General features: G+C 35.9%; 1 protein-coding gene and 1 long non-coding RNA gene across 5 annotated transcripts in view; one reads left to right on the forward strand and one right to left on the reverse strand.

The window, feature by feature from the left end:
• LOC140730559 (uncharacterized) overlaps positions 1 to 10,330 on the reverse strand; it is a 30,941-nt gene extending 20,611 nt beyond the window's left edge. Inside the window, exons 1-2 of the long non-coding RNA XR_012099631.1 lie at positions 10,129 to 10,330; positions 5,492 to 5,570 (exon numbers count right to left, since the gene is read on the reverse strand). This is a non-coding gene — a long non-coding RNA (uncharacterized lncRNA). The remainder of the gene's footprint in view (positions 1 to 5,491; positions 5,571 to 10,128) is intronic.
• A 174-nt stretch (positions 10,331 to 10,504) lies between these two features.
• Positions 10,505 to 21,865, forward strand: part of ehbp1 (EH domain binding protein 1) — a 389,918-nt gene continuing 378,557 nt past the window's right edge. For 3 of the 4 annotated variants that reach the window (XM_073051180.1, XM_073051181.1, XM_073051182.1), the window contains exons 1-2: positions 10,506 to 10,659; positions 11,615 to 11,990. In XM_073051180.1, the coding sequence (XP_072907281.1) occupies positions 11,887 to 11,990 (104 nt within the window). In that variant the 5' untranslated portion in view covers positions 10,506 to 10,659; positions 11,615 to 11,886. Of the gene's footprint in view, positions 10,660 to 11,614; positions 11,991 to 21,865 lie in introns of all 4 variants that reach the window. The other variant, XM_073051179.1, reaches the window with a different exon arrangement.

The following is a 21,865-nucleotide window of genomic DNA, read 5'->3' on the forward strand; positions in this document are numbered from 1 at the left end:
CTATGTGGCAAGACCCTGAAAGGGGTTGAATGTGCAGAGAGATCTTGGGCTCCAAGTTCAAAGCTCCTTGGAAGTAACTAAACAGGTTGATAAATGGTAAAGAAGGCATATAGTATGTTTGCTTTTATTAGTCAAGGAACTGAGTTCAAGAGTTGGTAACTTATTTTGCAGCTTTATAAAACTCCAATTGGTCCACATCTGGAATATTGCATTCAGTTCTGGTCGGTCCATTATAGGAAGGATTTTGGAGTTTGGAGAATGTGCAGAATAGGTTTACCAGGATGCTGCCCAGATTACAGGGCATGTGCTATAAAGAGAAGTTGGAGTGATGGAGGCTGTGGGGAGAAATGATCGTGGTTTATAAAATTATGAGAGACAGTGATAGAGTCGACAGCTGAGGAAGGATAATAATATTGTTAAGCAGAAGAGATTAGTTTAGTTGGACATTAGATAACTAATTTATTTAGTTCTGCACAATGTGGCTGAAGAGCCTGAACCTGTGCTGTGTTGTTCTATGTTTTAACATTAAATAGCTTTAGTAATCATCATCGGAAGATAGAAGGTCATACTTCAGTCATGATTCCCTTCCAAAAAGGTCTCCAAGAATTATTGAAGGGAGAGAATGTAAACTGAGAGCAGAAAAGGCAAAAATAAATTAGAGAATGAAATGTATTTTCCCCATGTTCACTAATCTTATTTGCAACTGAAAAGTAGAGAGACAATTATTTCATATTTGATTCTTAATTATCTTGAAAAAAGTTGGTATTTCTATTGAATTCTATCCCTATTTTTTAATGTTCCTACCCTGAAGATGACATGGGGAATAAATCAATATCTTCAGATATACTTCAGCTATGTTGCACGTTTTACACAGTCAATGCTTATCTGGAAGGTCAACATCATCATGGATTAGTTTGAATAAATGGCATATTTCCATTTAACTTCAATGTACTTCTAATGTATGGTTCACCAATTCATTATTTCAAAATGAATGGCAAAACACAATTTACTGGGTACACTGAAAATTGTAGTCAGTCACAAAATGTAAAGTTTCCAGTAGAGATAGCAGTTATATTCCTTTGGATGCCAGAGTAACAAAGTTATTTGTCCTGTGCATAGTTGATCGATTTAATATGCACTCCCACCTAACTATCTCTTTCGTGAAGATGACTTTGGGAAATGTATAGCAATAACAGTAAAATTAGGATTACATAGATGTAGCATAAAAATATTACAGGAAATAGTTTTAGGATGATTTACATCTGAGCAGAAGATGATGATGAAATTGATCCTAAAGTTTGCAGTTCAGAACTTCATTTACAATCTTAATAAACTCAGACATGAAATACAAAGAAAAAGTCAAGAATAATACCAGTTAATTGTTTTCTAAGTTATAATAAAATAAGCAAATTTGACATACAAAACACTTTATTGTTTTATCTACCAAATGTTGACATCAGACTTTCCTCAATGAGGAAATGAGTGGTGTTTCCCTACTCTGCCTCAAAAATATGCCTAAGAAAAGCAGGATCTTGTAGACTGATGCTGGTGTACTATTGTCTTTGATTTTTGAAGAGGTGCTTGGTATTCAGATCTTGTAACTACTTGTAACTATCAAAGAACATTTATATACATAAGATCGCTTATAAATATTTTTAATTTAAATTTGGCTTGCTAATGGAAAATTAAAGATAAAAATAAAACAGAGTTCCGTTATCCAGTTGGATGATTGTGGATTTGTGCGGGACTCTTCTCTAGTTATCTTATTGAGATTCTTAAAAAATCTGATAAACTTATGGAAAATCAAGAAATTATGGATGGAATTATTCTGTGGACACTCGTAAGGTGATGCACACTGGAACAACAAAGAAATAGGAAATGAAAGAATTCTGAATAGTAAGAGAATCAAGAAATAGATAGTGGCAGAAGATTGACCAAGTTTTTAGAGAAAAGTGGAGCAAGTGAAGGGACCAACTAGCCAATTTCTGCTGCAATTTTAAAATCTATTATGTTCTTATATTGATTTATTTCTAAAAAAAAACCTGGAAATACATTTAAGAACCAATTAGTGATGAACTAAGATAAAATAATGCAGCATATAGAAGATGATGGTATTGATGTTGAACGTGTTATTATTTTTTAAAATGTTGCTTCTCTGACGTTTTGACACCATGACTATTTTCAGAACAAATTGATAAAAAATTAAAAAATATGAAAAATATGGAATAAGCAGAAATGAATGAAGAACCTCCTTCAGCTTAAATTTCAAATAATTTCCAAATATTGCTTCAGGTCTGTGGGATGTGAATATCATGTCATTTTTCAACAACTATTTATAGTTTGTGAATATTTAAATCATCAAGCCTTTAGCTTACTGGATATTTATAATCATTAATGTCTGAATTTACTACTCAACTTTTATAAATTTGGAAGATGTAATCTATTTTAATCTGACAATGAAAGCATTTGACTCATATTCAACTTCATCCTTTATCAAGAGAATATAGTCCTACCCTTCCATCTTATAGGGAAATTATCAATTTGTTAATGTGCCGAATTGGATGACTGATGAAAAGAAAATACCAGGAAATATTAATGAAAGCACATCCTGAAAACATTTATTTTATAAATTACAACCAATCAAACAGATTCCTTGACAGTGTTCTAAATGCATCTCATAAAAGCAAGAAGGATATGCAAAGGTTCAAAGGTTCATTTGTTATCAAAGTATACAACTCTGAAATTCTTCTTCTGCAGATACCCACAAAACCAAGAAAGAAAAGAATAGCAGCATGATCATTGGCCCCCAAATCCTTTCTCCCCATACAAAAAAAACAAACAAAAATGGAACAGGCACTTAGACCCCCAAATCCCCCTCCCCACACACAAAATAACGAGAAAGATGGTGCAGAAACACAGAACATATAAAACTATAAGACTGGAAAAAGTCTATATTCCAAGTCCATATCCAAAATGCAGAAAACCTGCTTAACATTCTCCGGGCCAGTGGCAGGCCTTTCCCTCTCTGTAGCAAGCTCACCAGCGATTTAGAAAGATAGTCTCCCTTCTTCGGCAGCAGAGTGATTTCCTGTGGAGATAAACAGGCTGGCAGTCCTCTCTCCAGGTTCGCCTCAATGCTTCAATCTTCCTCATCACTTTAATCAGTGAACAACGGAAGCTTTAATTGGCTAAGTGGAGTCAAACATCAGCTCACACCCCATCCCTCAGCCTTCTTGCCGTGAGGTTCCCTCATGGAGTCTCTGTGTTCCAGAATCTTCTCTGAGACTGCAGAGTGCTGGAACACCCAAACAATCTCCAAACTGCAAATCACAGGCTCCAGCAGTTCCAGAATCAGAATCAAGACAATAAACAAACATAAAAGAACTTAAATATATAGTTTCATGACCTATTCAGAAGATGTCGATCGAAGGAGCATTGTATGCAGGTGCCACCTTGACCAGAAGTCCAATATTACAGGTTAGAGCTAATCAGAATATTACTGTGACTATACAGTGTAGTATAAAATGCACATTGTTGGTGTGGGTAGTTGTTATGAACCAGAAGTGAGAGGCCATAACTAGATGCTCTCAAAGTAATAATAAGATGAAAATCTCTCTCCAAGCTGTGAGCTACCACAATGCACAGGTTTAAGGTGAGAGGGGGACAGTTTAAAGACAACACGTAAGGCAAGTATATTTTTAGAGTGAGAGGTGCCTGAAATACCTAGCCAGGGGAGATGGAAGAAACAGAAATGATAGCAGTATTTAAGAGGCATTTGAATAGATACATGAACAGGGAGGGAATAGGGAGATACGTAGCATGTGCAGGAAGATGAGATTAGTTAGAATGGTGTAACCATCTGTGCAAACATGGTATGCTGAAGGGCCTTCCTTGTTGTTCTTTGTTCATGTGCAAGTTCTCTTAACAATGCCATCATTGGCACTGAAAATTATTTCCAGTTTGAAGCATTGCTCTTTTAGTATGTGATTATTGTTGCAGCTTTTAAAAACATCACATTTTAAAACCTGCAACAATCTCTCTTTTACTCTGATTTGCATTCTTCTATTATCTGATTCTAATTCCCCTCTCCAGGTTTTTATTTTGTACTTTTGCTCTTAATTTTAAAGTATTTCAAACTCAACATTTTTGAGTAAATTCTGCTGAGGTCTCTTTTCACTTATATTGCAGGTGCAGAGTTTCTATTGCTGTGGCGCCAACTTCCACTACCTGTGCAAAAATATTATAAAGCCTAAAACTACAAGAGCAGGTCAACCTCATGGACACTGTTAGATTCAATCAACTAGCACATTTTGACTGATAGAATTTTTTTTGCGTCTGAAAATTTTTCAGTTCCAATGTGCCCCCCTTAATGGGACAAAATGGAGCCCATGTCTCGAGAAATAAAATCTCCCAATAAGGTAAGGATTGGTTTATGCTTCTCCACAGGCTCAAAGCTACATTTAGTTTTAGGTCAAAAGAGTACTGCATGTGTTATTCATTACAATTTACTTTACTTTTATTGTCACCGAACAATTGATACTAGAGTGTACAATCATCACAGCGATATTTGATTCTGTGCTTCGCGCTCACTAAAGTACAAATCGAAGTAAATATAATAAAAATTTAAATTATAAATCATAACTAGAAAATAGAAAAGGGAAAGTAAGGTAGTGCAAATCAGGTCCGGATATTTGGAAGGTATTTATTGCATCAACATTAAAACTGTCCTGCTTATGCTCATTCAGGCAACGGGTATGAGTAACTAGGCATGGTTGTCATAATAGTTCAGATTGCTTGGAAAATTGCATTAACATTCCTGACTTGGTGAATCACACCACAGCTATTACAAAACTGGATTTATATCAATGTCTTCAAAATCTTTAATTTTAGCTTGTGTCATAATAACTTGCAATCATCACATACTCTGGTATTAAGTTCCTGAGTGATTTCTTTTGTAAAGTAATGCTATGGCTACTACTTCTTGATTTAATTTTCCACTATGGTATCCTGTGCTACGTACTGATGAATATTTTTAATGGTTTTGTGCTTTGCTAATTGTTAAATAGATAAATATAAATATTTAATCTGACATATACAGCAGAAAATTAACTGGTGGAGTAATTACAGAATAAATAATGTAAAGTACAGGAAAGAATATTCTATGTCTAAACAATTGAGAAATCTTCCACCATATAATCCCAAAAGATTGTCAGGGAAACATTGCATTCCATTATATGTACAAGCTATTAATCAGGTTATTTTCTTCCTGAATGTTCCAGCTGTAGATCTGCGTAAAGCACTGCAGCTGTATCACATGGAAGTTTTGGTAACTGAAAGTCATAAATTATGGAAATCATAAATAGCAGCAGCTGCTATGATGCATAGATACACTATATTAAGATTACTATGAAAAGGGTAATTATGGTCAGTGAACTAATTGCTGATGTTTGATATCTAATTCAACAATGAAAATAAAAACGCCACTACTTACTAACTCACTGAATTTGACATGATCTTGAGTGTTTCAGGTGACCTTCAATTGTAATTCTAGGTTCACTAGAATCAGGAGACTAAAGTTAGAGGAATAGAAACATACAAATGTAAAACTTCAGCAATATAAAATTACTTCACTGACTAATTAACTTAGCAAAAAAAAAGAGAATTTTAATTTGAATTTCAGATCACTATAATGCTGCCATTAATGATTGCACTATTAGCTACTACTACCTAAGCATGATTATTTGGTAGAACTGAGCACTACAGACAATGAACATGTTGTTTCAAAGTAAATGCTTAATATTCAGCATTTGTGTTGCAATATTTTTTATCTACTGTAAATGCTTTTAATATTCAATGTTCTGTCCTTAAAAGGAGGCTACTGATTTCAGAGTTTTTAAAATATATGTTTTGGTGCTTTTTATAATCAGTTGTCAAATACGTGCTGTTTTATAGATGACAGGGAGATATATTACAAAGTACTATGTTGCTGGATTATCTTCAGTAACTTAGTTTTTCATAAGATCTGACAGCAAATGATATTACTCTTGGATGTATTTACTGTGTCTATTTTTTTTTAAAAAATCATGCAGTTTCTTCACCTATTTCAATTTTGTACTTACCTGTTCCAAAGAAAGACACTGATATAGTGGGGTGTGGTGCCAATAGCCAAAATAGTCATTTTTCATCTGATTCCTGAAACATTTTGTGCTGACATGTTATTTGACCATGTAAAGCATCTCAGGTGAATCTGATTCTGTCTTTTAACATGCCTGCATACATTCTTGCCTCACAGTTCAGAGCAAAATGGCTGAATTTAAAAAAAAATCAGAACCTTTCTTTTGAAGTGTCATGAGCCCAAAGCATTCTCCCTCCCCACTGACCAATTAATATGCTACTCATTTCCAGAATTTTCCATGTTTCTTTAAACAAAACTTGTGCTCCTTTAGCTCAAAGGTTCATTATTTCCAATGAAGCACACTATACATTTTAGATCCAAAGTGATTTAAAAGGCACATGACAATTTATTGCACAGAGTAAATATTACTTTCCTTACTGTTAATTTATTTAACTTATTGGAAAAAAATAGTGACAAACACACATTGTAACATTGAAGAATGGTCACAAGCTGCAATGCTTGTAAATTAATGCCTCTTTCAATGTTTGTTGACGCTCCCTAATTTACACCAAGACTCTCCTGAAGCAAGTCACTAATGAACCTGGATTTTGTTAACTAAAGATTATCAATCACACTTTTGTCACAGATTTTTTATGTACATACACAAACTAATAAACAGGGTCAGCCAGAAAGAAACATTTTTAGGAACATAAATACAAGTTGATGCTTTCTTTCTTAGGTTCTAGGACAAAATACTTGCATCCAATACTGCCCCTTTGATTAACATCACAGTTCATTTCTTTTATTTCCAATCTCAACTTTCCACAAGCTTCTGATAGTAATAAGACATTTAAGAATGCAAATAGATTCCAGATTACACTTCCTAAATAACTTATATAAGAACAGAAGTACTCCACAGATCAGACATCTTTTTTGCAGAGAGAGAGAGAGAGAGAGAGAGAGAGAGAGAGAGAGAGAGAGAGAACTAAAATTTCAGGTCAATTCATTTTCATCAGATTTTCAAGTATTGCTCCAAAGTGTTGTTCTGCATTGTTAATGACCATACTTAAAATTTTACATCAAAATGTTCTTTTGTTGCAATTTAAACAATATTCTTTTTGTTACTTGTTAGAGTGAATTCAATGTCTCTAAACTCAAACCCACACCACTCTGTTTAACATTCCAGCATTCTAAAAATGGTTAAGCAATTTAAGAAAAAATGTAGTGGAATGCAGACATTAGGCTAGCTTGATTTTTGCTTGAGTTAAGTTCTTTCATCGCACTCTGAAGATCCTCATCAAATCAATAATTCTCCCTTCATTTATCATCTGAGACTTCCTAAAACTAACTGCAATGGAAAGAATCATCAGTTGATATATGTGGAATTATTTAGACAATCTGGCTCTTCAATGTTATCTTACTTTTAGACAGCTTAATGATGAAGCAACATGTTATTTTACTTTTTGTTTCAATGTAGCATTCTTTCATGTTTTGAATTATATCAGTTTTTAAAATATTCTAAGCGTGTTTCATTAGCATGTTAATGTTTCTCAGCAAACTTTACTCCTAACATTCCAAATGTTGCTCAGTTATTCAGATGAAATATTTCTGAAGGTCTGAACTATTTCTCAAGTAGGAGTTTACAGTTATGTAATTGGATGGATAAGATTAATTTATTACTTATGTCATTAAATATTTGTTTTTTCTATTTTGGTTTTGATGATTTTTCCACCATGATTTATTATACTTCCAAGACAGCTGTCATTTGAGCCATTTAATCAACAGCTACACTGCAGCAGATTAGGTAATTGAAGTTAACAGGAAAATCCATTTGTGAAAAAAATTAGAATATTGATTTCTTATGTTAAGCCTCTGAATTCTCTCATTTTTAAAAAAATTCACTTGTCACTATATTCCTACATCATTGGTATTATCTTTAATTTTCCAAATATTTACTTAGATGTTATACCATTATTTCAATTTCCTAATCCAGCAATTCCTCCATCGAATGCTTTTTGAAAAGTAGCAAACATGAATGACTTTTCTTATTGGATTTTCTTTGCAGAATGTATAAAATTACATCCCTTGGTACCGAAATGTGCTTACTTATATATTAATATGTGGTTATTGGTAGAATTCACTGATGCAGTGCATTTCACAGAATAACAATCAGTGAAAACCTGAAAAGCATGCAACAAATTGTTTCCTCACTTGAAGAAAAACACATGAAGTGATCTTCGTAGTTTTAATAAGTTATTTTCTTATTGTCTTGTGTGCATAATTGAAGGCACAAGAATGGGAGGAGCATTTCATCCTATCCAAACCTGTGAAAACTATGCATTGCATGCTAAAACAATCCTGAAAATTACAAGGATTTAAATACTACAGTTTTTTGGCAGCATAAGTGGTGATCACCTGACTCAGAACAGATCTTCAAATTCTCATGCCATTAAGGCTTGAACTACATTGATATTAGAATAGCAATTTTTAAGTCAAAAGTGATTAACTTGTTGTGAAAAACCATAACAGGTTGGTCAACAACTGTGGAACACTGAGATAGGATCATTAAGATTTTCCATCATTCACATTTTCAGCACATGCAATATTTTGCCTGATTGTATAATGAAACTGACAAAAAACTGATCTTTGTCTCACTATAAATGGTTTCATCCCACTAAATAATAATGGTACTTTTAGCCTACTTGAGCTGGTAGAAGTCTCCACTTTCTTAAATGGAGATATTGGTTTGCTCTGTTTGGTGAATCAAGGAAGTGTTTAGAGGAATGCTAGTTATGTGGATTTCCAGAATGCATATGGCAAATTCTTCCATATGAAACTATTAGCTGAGAATTTAATGCAAATTATTGAGTTTGTAAGGAAATAGTCTGAGCGACTAATAAAAGGATGGGAAATCAAATTCACAAGCTATGAATAGCCATATCTAGTAAACATCTTCATGGCAACCTTAACTTGTTACCATATTTAAGAATATATTGAACAGAGGCAGGGATTAAAAAGTCAATAAAACAAACTTGAAAATGACTCCAAGACTTTAAAGCTATACAAATGAAAAAAATTATAAAGAGATAATCATGCCAAATAAATTTCAGCATTCATCTACAAAGATGAAGAGGATTATTAAATTGTGAGAAGTGAAATGTGGAGTGCTAGAGAGACCTATGGGTTCAAGTATGAACATTATTACGGCATACATCACAAATGTAGAATTATAAGCAATAATGAAAAAAGCCAAAAGAATTATACTGGAACTTCCAGGGTTGAACTATGTTAGATTGTATTGTCTGAAATTTAGAAACTTAAGAGCTGTATTCGTCAAGGTTTTATAGACATCAAGAAAACCCAAGAGGATTGACGGAAGAAAACAATTTTCCTTGGCTGAATAGTCTTGGGCAATTGGTAATTGTGTAAAAAATGGTTTTAAGATTGGGGGTTATGGCCCCCTTTAAGTCAGTCGTTGATTAAGGATCATTTGCTAATTTAAAGTCTATGATTTACCAAACTATACTTTGGCAGCAGAGTGGTAGAACAAGCTGATCTGCTTCATTGCACTAAGATCCAGGTTCAAACCTGACCTATGGTGCTCCCTGTATAGATGATTACATGTTCTCCCAATGTTCTTGAGGGTTTCCTTCCACATTCAAAATTATGTAAATTAGCACACTAAATGAGCACCATAAATTGTCTTAGTGTATCGAATGTAGGGTTGTGGAGGGTATAGTGGGGAGAATAAAATAGGATCAGTGGAAATACTGATTGTCGATTGTCAGAGGGCCAAAGAGCCTGTGTCCGTGTCATAAGCCTATGATATAGGATGACAGGTTAAAGACATGCTAGCTGTACGTGCATCGATTAAAAGGCAAATTTCCAGGAAAATTAAAGGAGCCTTAAGTCTTGAAGAAATATAGCATTTGTGACCAGGATAGGTTTTGAGAATCTAAGGCGAGAAGCACACATAAACCGTTCGTAAGCAGATCTCCTCACTAAGTACGCACCTCAAAACCAAGGTAGAAGAAAATCTTCGATCCCGAGTGTCTAAGAAGCGTTTCAGTCCCGAATAGCTTAATCCCCTTTTCACCTTAATTCTATACTGTATCTGTCTCCCATTCCCCGCCCCTCTCCCTCTTTTTCCTGCCAGCATACAATAACCCCTCAATCCAGTCCCAGCGGAAATGCAGTGTGAACCCGCCCGGCTGTCCTGATTGACGCGGCTCCTCCGCAGCGCCGGGCCGGCCACTGGGCTGTGGAGCGAAGCGGACGGCCGTTGTTGTGGGCAGGGCGTGTTGCCGCGCGACTGGAGGCAGATAGATCAGTGCGAGTTTATCTCCCCGCACCCCCGCCTCCCTTACCGCCTCACGCTCCGCCCTCCACTCTGCCCGTCAGTCGGCGCTCCTGGGCCGCGGTTTGCAGCCCGGCTCCTGGGCGCAATTATCTCTCCGTTCGGGACGGGCTTCTGCGGGTTTGCGCCTCGTGGGAGGATGGAGGCGGCGCCGACGCCGCCGGTGTCTTGCGGGCTGTGATGGACGGTGAGTGAGTCAGTGTGAACGGCCGGCCTCGCACACCCGCGCCTCCGAATGACGGCGGGGAGGGCGAGCTTTAATCAGCAGGATTGGGCGAGAGTTGCGGCCCGGGTCCAGGTCCAAGGCCGGGCACCCGTCTCCTGAATCCCGCTTGGAGACCTCTTGCACTGGTGAGGGGGGAGCGGAGGAGGGTAAAGGTGTGAGGTGATGAGGATGGACGGGCAATGTAGAGGATGGTGTGGGGGGGGGGGGATGACTGGGGTCGGTAGAACAGGTCGGATTCCATTCTGGGGCTTTGGGAAAGCGTCTTGTTTGTCCATGCATAGGTAGGCGGGTGGGTGCATTGTTTATCTTCATTCAGGGCATATTCTTAGCTGGGAAAACAAAGAATCCAACTGACATGTTCCCTTACACTTCAACTGTCATTTTTTTTTGCGTTTAGCCATGAACGCCTCCTGGTTTTTGTGCCGCGGTATCTGCATCTTAACTGGTTTGCTTGTTTAGTTTCTTCTCAAATGTGCGTTTTTTTAAAAGAAATGTGGATAAAGTACAGAATTGAGCCATTCAGGAAACACATTCATTCCTACATTTATGTCTTTTTTTTAGCTGCCTCCCAGCCTTTCATCTATTTCGATCAGTCCTAGCGTTCTATTTTTGTAAAGTTATAATTGAATTTAAATAAAACGTACTCGTATGTTCTTTTTGCTGCCACGGATAATACATGTAAGATTAAAAAAACTGCCTGTATGATGGATTTTGCCTTCTATATCTCAATTGTATGTTGAGTTCGCACCAAATCGAATATTTAGTACACAGGAATGGAAATGAATTACGAGCCGTTGAAAATAGTTAAAGAATAGTTTTAAAACCAGTTTCTTAGTAAACTTCAGCTTGCTGGCAGTATAACTGCATAAAACTCTGCATTTATTTTAGTCTTGTATCCATGTGTCATTTGTTTCAGTTTTCAGCCCTGATGATTCAACGTCATTTAATCCAAGAGGAATGACTCCGTGAATTGACAGCAATTTCCTGCCACTGTCATGAAGTTTATTGGAGTACTTTGCAAACTATGCTGGAATGTTTCATCCTGTTTGAGATTTTTTTCTAAATGAACAACGAGAAAGAAATGCTATCCTTCATAAAGGATCGACTCTGTTAATTTTTAATCCTTGGAAAACTGAAGTTGTGTATTACATCTGAATCCATCTGACCAAAAACAAAGATAGAATAATCATGGCTTCTGTTTGGAAACGATTACAACGTGTAGGGAAACATGCATCCAAATTCCAGTTCGTGGCTTCATACCAAGAATTAATGGTGGAGTGCACAAAGAAATGGTAAGTGTAATAATTTTATTTTTGCATTACTGTGTAAATGGCAATATTGGCAAGCAGCCATTGCTTCCTGTGGTAATGATGTGATCAATTGTCATCAAAGTCTTTCTTATTTGATGAGGAATGGGCATGAGTTGAGAAATCTCAGCTGTTCTCTGAGAGTTGAAAGGGATAATTGCATTTTATTCAAGGCATGAATGGGATTTGAATTGTGAGCAGATCGGTCAGATTTTTGACATTTAGAGATGATGTGCAGAACAGGTCTTTCCACCCATCAGGCCACACTGCCCAGCATCCCACTGATTTAACCCTAGCCTAATCATGGGACAATTTATAATGACCAGTTAACCTACTAACTGGTTTGTGTTTGGACTGTGGGAAGAAACCAGAGTACCAGGAGGAAACCCAAGAGCGCAAGGGAAGAAATGTACAAACTTGCTTATAGGGATTCTGGAATTGAATTCGGACACCCTAGCTATATTGCATTAATCTCTATGCCACCATGGTGACCCTCATTCTACAGATTTTGAATGAATTTTATTTGATTTTGTTTGTAACTAGTTATGTATGGAAAGGTAATGTCCAAAAGAGGAATTCAATTCACAGCTTCTCCTTGATTCCAATAATGTAACTGTAATATGATTATTATTTGTCATGGAACTTTGTAAATATTTAATGAACCATGCTACTCATCTGGCAATGTTTTAAGAGTCAACATCTTTTTGCATTTATCTTTCCTCCAAGAGTGAGGGCAAGAATAACGCTAGGGTCAGTGAAAGAGCAAAAAACATACAAGTGTTGATGCAAAATAAATGGTTCTGCTATAGTGAGCATTTGAGAAGCAGATTTTTCTGCTCTTTTGAAATTGGGCAAATTTTTCAAGCAGGGAAAGATGCAGGGTTATCATGCAAGAATTAGGAGTTGAATTAACTTTTGATTGTGATAACAAAAAAATGATAATTTGCCAAGCGTGTCTGATTCCATAACAACACGAAATGGAATGCTATTCATCTTGATGTTGTGTTGTCATGAATCTTAGATTAATGTACCACAAAAAAACTTCTTGAAGGTCATTTTCTTTGAGAGTAGCCAGTGGCTAGACATCTCATCTTGGAGCAAGTAAGTTGAAACAGAGGGTACTCATTACTGTTTACAAATCAGGGAGCTGCACAAGACAAGTGAAAGGAACATTTATATTGACAGCCTCTTCATTGTTTTCAAAGCCAGGAGTTCTTAATGTCTCTAAGTAATGAGACTCTTGGAGATGAAAATGCACTGATGCTCCTCAACTTGTTTGGCACTGCAAGTGTGTTTCATCCAGCTCTTTGAACCATGTGTAAGTTCGAGGTATAAACATATAGATCAATGGATTGATAAGCTAGTTTTGGTATTTAGAGTAGGTAACTGCTACTGGAACTATGGAGGACTGAGGTGCTAGAATATTGTGAATACTCAATGTAATGTTTTCTAACTGCTTATTCTTATTACAGTATATTTCAGCCCATGATAGTGACTTTAACGTGATTAGAATGTAGGATATTCTAATGTAGAATATGATTAACACTTTGTCATCATAGTTCTCTGGAATAAAATCCCCTGGGCAACTGATGGAACTTGAAGCAAAATGCTGCTGATGGCAGAATCAGAAATCAAACAGAAAATATTGTAAGGGGCAGATTAGTCAGCACAACAAATGGGAGCTGAGGTTAGGCTATTTGGCCCTTCATAGGGTTCTGGTCTTTCAAGCCAAATTAAATAAGATAATGACTTATCTAATCTTGACCTCAAAACTACATTCCTGCTTATCTCCAATATCCTTGACTCCTTTGTAATTCAATGATCATCAGTCTTCACCTTCCACATGTACGGCATCTTCACCCACAGCTCTTCGGAATGGGATATTAAGATAATTCAAGGGAAGAAATTTATCCTTGCCTTTATCTGAATTGAATGATCTTTCATTATGAAACAATGCTGGGTGGTCTGGATATCCCCTTTAGGAGAAATGTTCAGCCTGTCGGTCCCCTTGGAATTTTATATATTTCAATAAGATCACCTCCTTTTCCTTGTACTCTTTTTAGCACTGATTCATCCCGCTCAACCTTTCTTTATATCATCCTCAGGAAATAACATAGTGAACCATCTCTGCACTGCCTCCAAAGCAAGTACATCTTTCTTTAATGTAGGGACCAAAACTGTCTGCAGCACTTCAGCTGTTGTCCCAGCAGCACTGTGTAAATTACATCAAATCTTCCCTACACCTTACTCTAAAAAGCAAAGATTTATGTTCTGTTAGCTTTCATAATTGTTGTGACCACATTCCATATTTTTCATGTTTCAGGTACTTGGACCACCAATATCTAATTTTGAACTCTTAAGTACATTTAAGTAACTTGCTGCTGCTTCCATCCTTCCGGATTAGATTACCTCGCATTTTCTCAGACTTGTACACTATCTGCTTGCTACTGCCTCTGTCTATCTGTATTTCCTTTGCAGGCTCTCTGGATCCTCCTCACAACTTGTGAATCAACCCATCTTTGTATTGTCAGCACTGTGCCATGCTGGCAGACCTGCATTTTCTGTAGATCCTTTACACTGTGACTGCTAGAAATATGGAAATTGATAATAAAAGCTATTGTGTCTTTTTAAAAGATGTTGAAGCTTGGCACAGTTTATAGCTCTAAGACACAACTGGTGTAAAAACTTGCACTGTGACTAATTGTGTTTACTCATGCAAATTTATAAAACCAAGCATTTTTATAATCAATGACAGGAACAGGGCTATTCAGTAAAGTCTTAACAATTTTCTGAGATAACTACACTTTATCACACCATTCAGTTATACAGTATATTTGTGATTGGGTAAAGATTACTGTTGTCCAGATACAGTAAATTCTCTATTGCTGGGACACAGCTAAGCATAAAATTGGTTGAAAGGTAATCTAGTCATTCAGGATGTTTATATGTATTCATTGTTCTAAACAGCTTGTGGGAACAATGAGATTACTGCATGATTATGAACATTCTGATACTAGCTACTGCCACAAAATTTTCATTCAAGGGATTAGTGGTCTCTTGAAAACCCAGAGTGTTTTCAAGACTTGAATGCAGTCCGAAGACATTTATCATACACATTTCTTAAAAGGCACTTTGGATTTTTTTTGCATTACATTTGGAAAATCCAGCATCCCAGATCTATGTTGTGTCATTGGGAATATTTTGTGGTTTGTTGCTAAATAAAAATTATAATTATGAGGACAAGACAAGATGGATCAGCTGATGAATTAGAACAGATTCCTCAAAATGATTACATGTTTAACAGAAATGATTTTATCAGTTAAACAAATAGGTAGTAGAACATGTTGTAGCTATGAAATTAATTATCAGTTTTTCTTTATTATGGAAGCATTTTATCATTCTCATGGATTTGTATTATTCTCCTTTGTGATTGAAACTGTTGACTGATACTGCTGCACTTGCAGTTTAAATGTGTAATAGTGTCTGTTACAAGTTAATTGCAAGGTTTATGTGACTTTACCAGGAAGAACTCTTGCTGTGAAGAAGTGTGTTTTTTATAAAGCAGTTTGCACATCTTTTTAATAGGTGACCATTTGAGTTTAGCGTTTTGAATGTTGATCTTCATGGTCTTTCCTAATGTATACAACACTCAGTGAAATGGTAGTTCTATACAATGGTCATAATCCAAACTGAAATGTTATAATAGGATAATATAATAACAAGTAATCAATATGCAAATTTTAAGTTAAAAGAATAAGAGAGAATTTAGGATTGCAAGTACACCATTCTTTAAGATCGTTGTGTAATGTGAGTGACTGAAAATGAATCATAATACCAAGTGTGTATTTGAATGGTGTATGTTTTGTATAATTATATGTAGTTAAGGTGTTTGTACCTTTCATCTCCTCATTGACATGCTATATTTTACTGTTATTACCTGCAAACTGATGAACACTTTTTATGTATATATTGAAACTTCAGAAGTGTCAAAGAAATATATAGGACTAGAAATACTCAAAATCATGTTTTAACTTAAAAAGTTAAGTTTGGTTTCTGTTTTTCCTACTTTTTGATTCAAGGCCATCAATGTGAAACATTAAAGTCTGTTTAACGCTCCCCAAGTGTTGCCTGACCTGAAGAGTATTTTATTTTCCTGCTTTCATCATGACCAGCAGTATTGACATTAAGGCAGTCAGATCTTTTGTGCATTATAAAGAGTGTGCTATTAATGTTTATTCATTGTGACAATCATTGGTAACAAAATGAACTGGAAATGTTTTCATGCCAATGTCATTGTGCAATTTGCTCATTTCATTCTTCTGTTGGTTCCTTGCTTCCTCAACATAACCTGCCCCTCCACCTATCTTTGTATCATCTGCAAACTTGGCCACAAAGCCATCAATTCTGTCATCCCAATTCATGGCCATATAATGTGAAAATAAGGTGATCCCAATACTGACTCCTGTGGAACACCATTCTCCACCAGCAGCCAATCAGAATAGCCCTCTTTTATTTTCACTATTTGCCTCCTGCTTGTCAGGTAATCTTCTATCCATACTAGTATCCTTCCTGTAATACAATGGGCTGTTAACTTGTTAAGCAGCCTCATGTGTGGCACCATGTCAAAGGTCTTCTGAAAATCCAAATAACCAGCATCCACTGCCTCTCCTTTGTATATCCTGCCTGTCATTTCCTCAATCAATTTGTCAGGCAAGATTTTCCCTTGAGGAAACCATGCTGACTTTGACCTATTTTATCATGTGCCTCCAGTACCCCAAAACCTCATCCTTGTAATTAACTCCAACATTTTCCCAACCACTGAAATCAGTCTAACTGGCTTATTATTTCCTTTCATCTTCTCCCTCCCTCCTCTTCTTAGAGGGGAGTGCAATTTGCAATTTTCTAATCCTCCACAACCATTTCAGAATCTAGTGATTCTTGAAAGATCAGAACTAATGCCTTCACAATTGCTTCAGCTACCTCTTTTAGAACCATGGCTTATCTACCTTCTGAACTTTCAGCTTCCCAAACACCTTCTCCTTAGTAATAGCAACAACACTCAGTTATGCACTCTGATACTCTTGAATTTCTTTGTCCCCATTACTATTTCTCCAATGTCATTTTCCAATAGTTTGATATCCACTCTCATTTCTCTTTTACTCTTTATATATCTGAAAAATATTTGTTATCTTATTATGTTATTGGCTAGCTGACCTTCATATTTCACCTTTTCCCTCCTTATGGATTTTTAATCGCCTTCTGTTGGTTTTGAAAAGATTCCCAGTCCTCTATCTTCCATTCTATAAACCCTCTATTCTGCTTTTATGCTTTCTTTGACTTTCCTTGTCAGCCATGGTTGCCTCATCCTCCCTTTAGAATACTTTTTCATTCTTGGGATGTATCTATCCAGTGCCTTCTGAATTGCCCTCAGAAACTCCAGCAATTATTGTTCTGCCGTCATTCCTCCAATCAACTTCGGCCAGTTCCTCTCTCATGCCTTTAATTCCCTTTTCTCTGTAATATGCTCAGTCTGACTTCATCTTCTCTGTCTCAAACTGCAGGGTGAATTCTGTCATATTATGATCACTGCATCCTAAGGATTCCTTTATCTTAAGCTCTCTCATGAAATCTGTTTCTTTACACACCACCCAATATAGAATTGTCTTTCCCCTAGTGGCCTCAAACCCAAGAACCCGTCTCATAAGCATTGTGAATTCCCTCTCTTGGGATCCAGCACCAATCTGATTTTCAGAATCTACTTGCATATTGTAATTCCCAATGACTACTATAGCATTGCCCTTGTTAAGTACCTTTTCTGTTTCCCATTGTAATTTATATCCCACATCCTGGCTACTTTTTGGGGTCCTATATAAAACTCCCTTCAGGTTGGGTAATCCTTATGGTTTAGTGTCCAATGCACAGGGGCTCCATTCCCATACTCCTTTGAGACATACCAGGGCCCTAAAGCTTCACTGGATGATTTATTGTACTACAATACAATATTTTAAAAAATGAAGTGAATTGATGTATTATGTATTGGTATGCATAATACCGTAGTCCAAAAAATGTACCAGTTTTGTGGCAACAAATTCGTGGAATTAACAGATTTCAAGAATTCTAGCTTTCATTAAAAATTGAGGTCAGGAGGCTCATTGAGTCACTGTCAGTTCATTTGAAGATGAGCTGAATTAGTTAGACTTCGCTCTGGTTTCCTTTTGGGCTTGTTCATACCTTCTTGAGAAGCCTAGCAAAGACCATTTAGGTGCTTTCTTTTGGACTAGGTATCATGACTGGGGTTGCTATTAAGTTAATGGGAAAGATTCAATGGTTTTATTTTGAAGAGGGATAGTAGTATAATTCTCAGGATTATAACCTATATTGAGCTCTCGTTTAATGTGACTGAAGCAGATTCTCCAATCGTAATGTTAAAGAAAAGCATATGGGTAGGACCAGGGGGAGTTTCTGTGCCTTATACTAAAAATCAAGTTAGCTTGAATTACAGTCAATACAAAGAAGCTAGAGAATCTTAGCAGCTCAGATAGCATTTATGGAGGGAAATGGACAGTCAACGGTTTCAGGTTGTGACCCATCATTAGGACAGGAAAGAAAGGGGAAATAGCTCATAGAAAAAGGTGAGTGAAAGAGGTGGAGCAAGAGCTGGGGTGCCCAGTCACACCCCCACCTGCCAATTACCATTCTCATCTGGATCCACCTATCACATGCCAGCTCTTGCTTCATTCCTTCCCCCCCACCTTTAAATTCTGTCTATCTCTCATTTTCCTTTCCAGTCCTGATGAAGGGTATTGATTTGAAAAGTCGGTTGTTCATTTCCCTCCATAAGTGCTGCCTGATCTGTTGAGTTCCTCCAGATCCTTTATGTTAGTCATGATTTTTAGCATCTGTAAGGTCTCCATTGAATTATGATTAGTTATTCAATAAATAATACTATGAAACAGAGCTTTGCCTTTTACCTTGTTGCATATTTTTATTTTCAAAGCTGGTGTGGTAATTTTTTTTTTGATTTTTGTAAGTTTTCATCATATAGAATGAGCAAACTGAAAAATTCACTAATGCAAACATCAAGCAGAGCACTGTTGTTTTCACAATCCCACAAAGGGTTTGGGAATAGAAAACATAACCTAAAAATGCAAAGCTTTCTGGAGCAAATTGGGAAAATTTCTATGTGCAATGTCTGCAGGAAGTTTGGAATTCTTCCACAAGTGATCATCAACAGTCTATTTTTAATTTTAAGTCTTGAAAGCACTATGTTTGTCATAGGGTTAGTTGGGGGGTTGTTGGAAAAATGTATATTCACTTATTTCGGTGAGGTTATTCACTTTGTTGGTGTGCCTAACACCAGGCTTTTGAATGAGGCACACTATTCCGATCTCAGTCATGCCATTCAAAGATTTTCTCAAAACTACCTTGGAAAAAGTATCAAGTCTTTATTAACTCAGGAATTCCCGACCCTTGATTACTTCAAATGAAGAAAGATGTTAAGAAAATTGAGAAAATGGCATTGAGAAAATCACGTTTAGAACAGGCCTTTTGGTTCATGGTGTCTGCACTATGCGAAGTTAAATTAAATTTCTTCAATCTGCACTGATTGATATCCCTCCATTCCTTGCACATTTACCTGTCCTGTATTCTGTGCAATATGCAGGCAGATTAAGGAAATGTATAAAAACAATGGAATTGTTGTCATGTGGGACAAACCCCCATAATATAAACTGGTATGCCATGGCTAGTGATTAGGAACGCAAATGTTATTTAAATTTTTATTATGTGAGTATTTGAATATACCATAAACCTTGATTAGATCGCACTGGAATTATTGTGATCAGTTTTGGTCTTTCTTTCTTTCTTTTTAAATCTTTTTATTAATTTTAAGAAAAACATAAGTGAAATATGAATACAAAACATTTGAGAGTACATAATTAATCATTTAAATAGACAATCAGATATGTAATAATCAATATATAAGGCCTCCCAAACTCATAGTATTAATGTAAAAGAATCGAAAAAGAGAAAAAAAAACCCCAAAAAAACTAAAAGAAAACTTTAAAAAAAACCTAACCAACATGGGCAATTGCATAATGTTAAATACATACAGTAGTGCCGATAACTCCGAACCTCCATCCAAATAATTAAGGATAATAACAGTAAGGTTTAGGATCAGACCATTTAACTCATATGAAAATGTTGAATAAATGGTCTCCAAGTTTCCTCAAATTTAACTGAAGAATCAAAAACCACGCTTCTAATTTTTTCTAAACTCAAACAAGAAATAGTTTGAGAAAACCACTGAAATACAGTTGGAGGGTTAATTTCTTTCCAATTCAGTAAAATAGATCTTCTAGCCATTAATGTAACAAATGCAATCATTCGTTGAGATGAAGCGGATATACGATTATCATTTATCACTGGTAAACTAAAAATTGCAGTAAAAGGATGCGGTTGGAAATTGATATTTAAAACTCTTGAAATAATATTAAAAATATCTTTCCAATAATTTTGTAAACAAGGACAAGACCAAAACATATGAGTCAATGAAGCAACATCAGAATGACATCTGTCACAGGTTGAATTAACATAAGAATAAAATCGAGCAAGTTTATCTTTAGACATGTGAGCTCTATGTACAACCTTAAATTGTATTAGGGCATGTTTAGCACAAATAGAGGACGAATTTACCAATGATAAAATTTTTTCCCATTGCTCAGCAGATATAGGACAATGCAATTCTTCTTGCCATTCCTTCTTAATTTTTTCTGATACATCTGGCTGTACACTCATAATCATATTATAAATGATAGCTACTAAACCCTTTTGACAAGGATTGAGGGCTAAAATTCTTTCTGTAATGTCCAATGGACATTCTTTCGAAAAAGACTTTAATTCATTATACAGAAAATTTCTGACTTGCAAATATCTAAAAAAAATGGGTTTTAGGTAAATTATATTTATTAGATAGCTGTTCAAAGGACATAATGTTATCATCCAAAAACAGATCACGAAAACATGTTATACCTTTTGTTTTCCATAAAAGAAAAGCTTGATCTATAGATGAAGGCCGAAAGAAGTAGTTAGATATTATAGGACATGACAGCATAAACTTATTCAAGCCAAAAAATTTACGAAATTGAAACCAAATTCGTAATGTATACTTGACTATGGGATTAGTTATCTGTTTATTCATTTTGAATAACGAAAAAGGAAGTGAAGATCCTAAGATTGAGATCAGTGAAAAATCTTGCACAGATTTACATTCCAAATTTACCCATTGTGGGCAAGCAGCTGTAGTCGATTCTTGTGTCCAGAATATTAAATACCGTATATTAACTGCCCAATAGTAAAATCTTAAGTTTGGTAGAGCCAAGCCGCCCTCCTTCTTAGGCTTCTGTAAATATTTTTTGCCTAGTCTAGGATTTTTGTTCTGCCACAAATAAGAAGATATTTTAGAGTCAACCATATCAAAAAAAGATTTAGGAATAAAAATTGGTAATGCTTGAAATAAATATAAAAATTTAGGTAGTATCATCATCTTAATGGCATTAACTCTGCCTACCAAAGACAAAGATAGTGGAGACAGTTTTGGTCTTGTCTACAAAACCACGTATTTACAATCCACTGGGTACCACTAATGTTCCCAAGGCAATTTACAGAATGGTAGGTATATGGAGAGATTGATTAGCCAAAGCAAGAATACTCTGGAGCTCAGAGGGATGAGAGGGGATCTTACTGAATCTTAGAAATTCTATTTTGGGCTATGGAGGCAAAATGATTGATTCAAAACAGTGATATTTTTCTTTAAAGAAATCAGAGATCTGAGGACAGTGCAGGAAAATGGAATCTCAGAC

This window comes from Hemitrygon akajei, chromosome 7 (genome assembly GCF_048418815.1).
Source record: "Hemitrygon akajei chromosome 7, sHemAka1.3, whole genome shotgun sequence".
Classification (NCBI taxonomy): Eukaryota; Metazoa; Chordata; class Chondrichthyes; order Myliobatiformes; family Dasyatidae; genus Hemitrygon; species Hemitrygon akajei.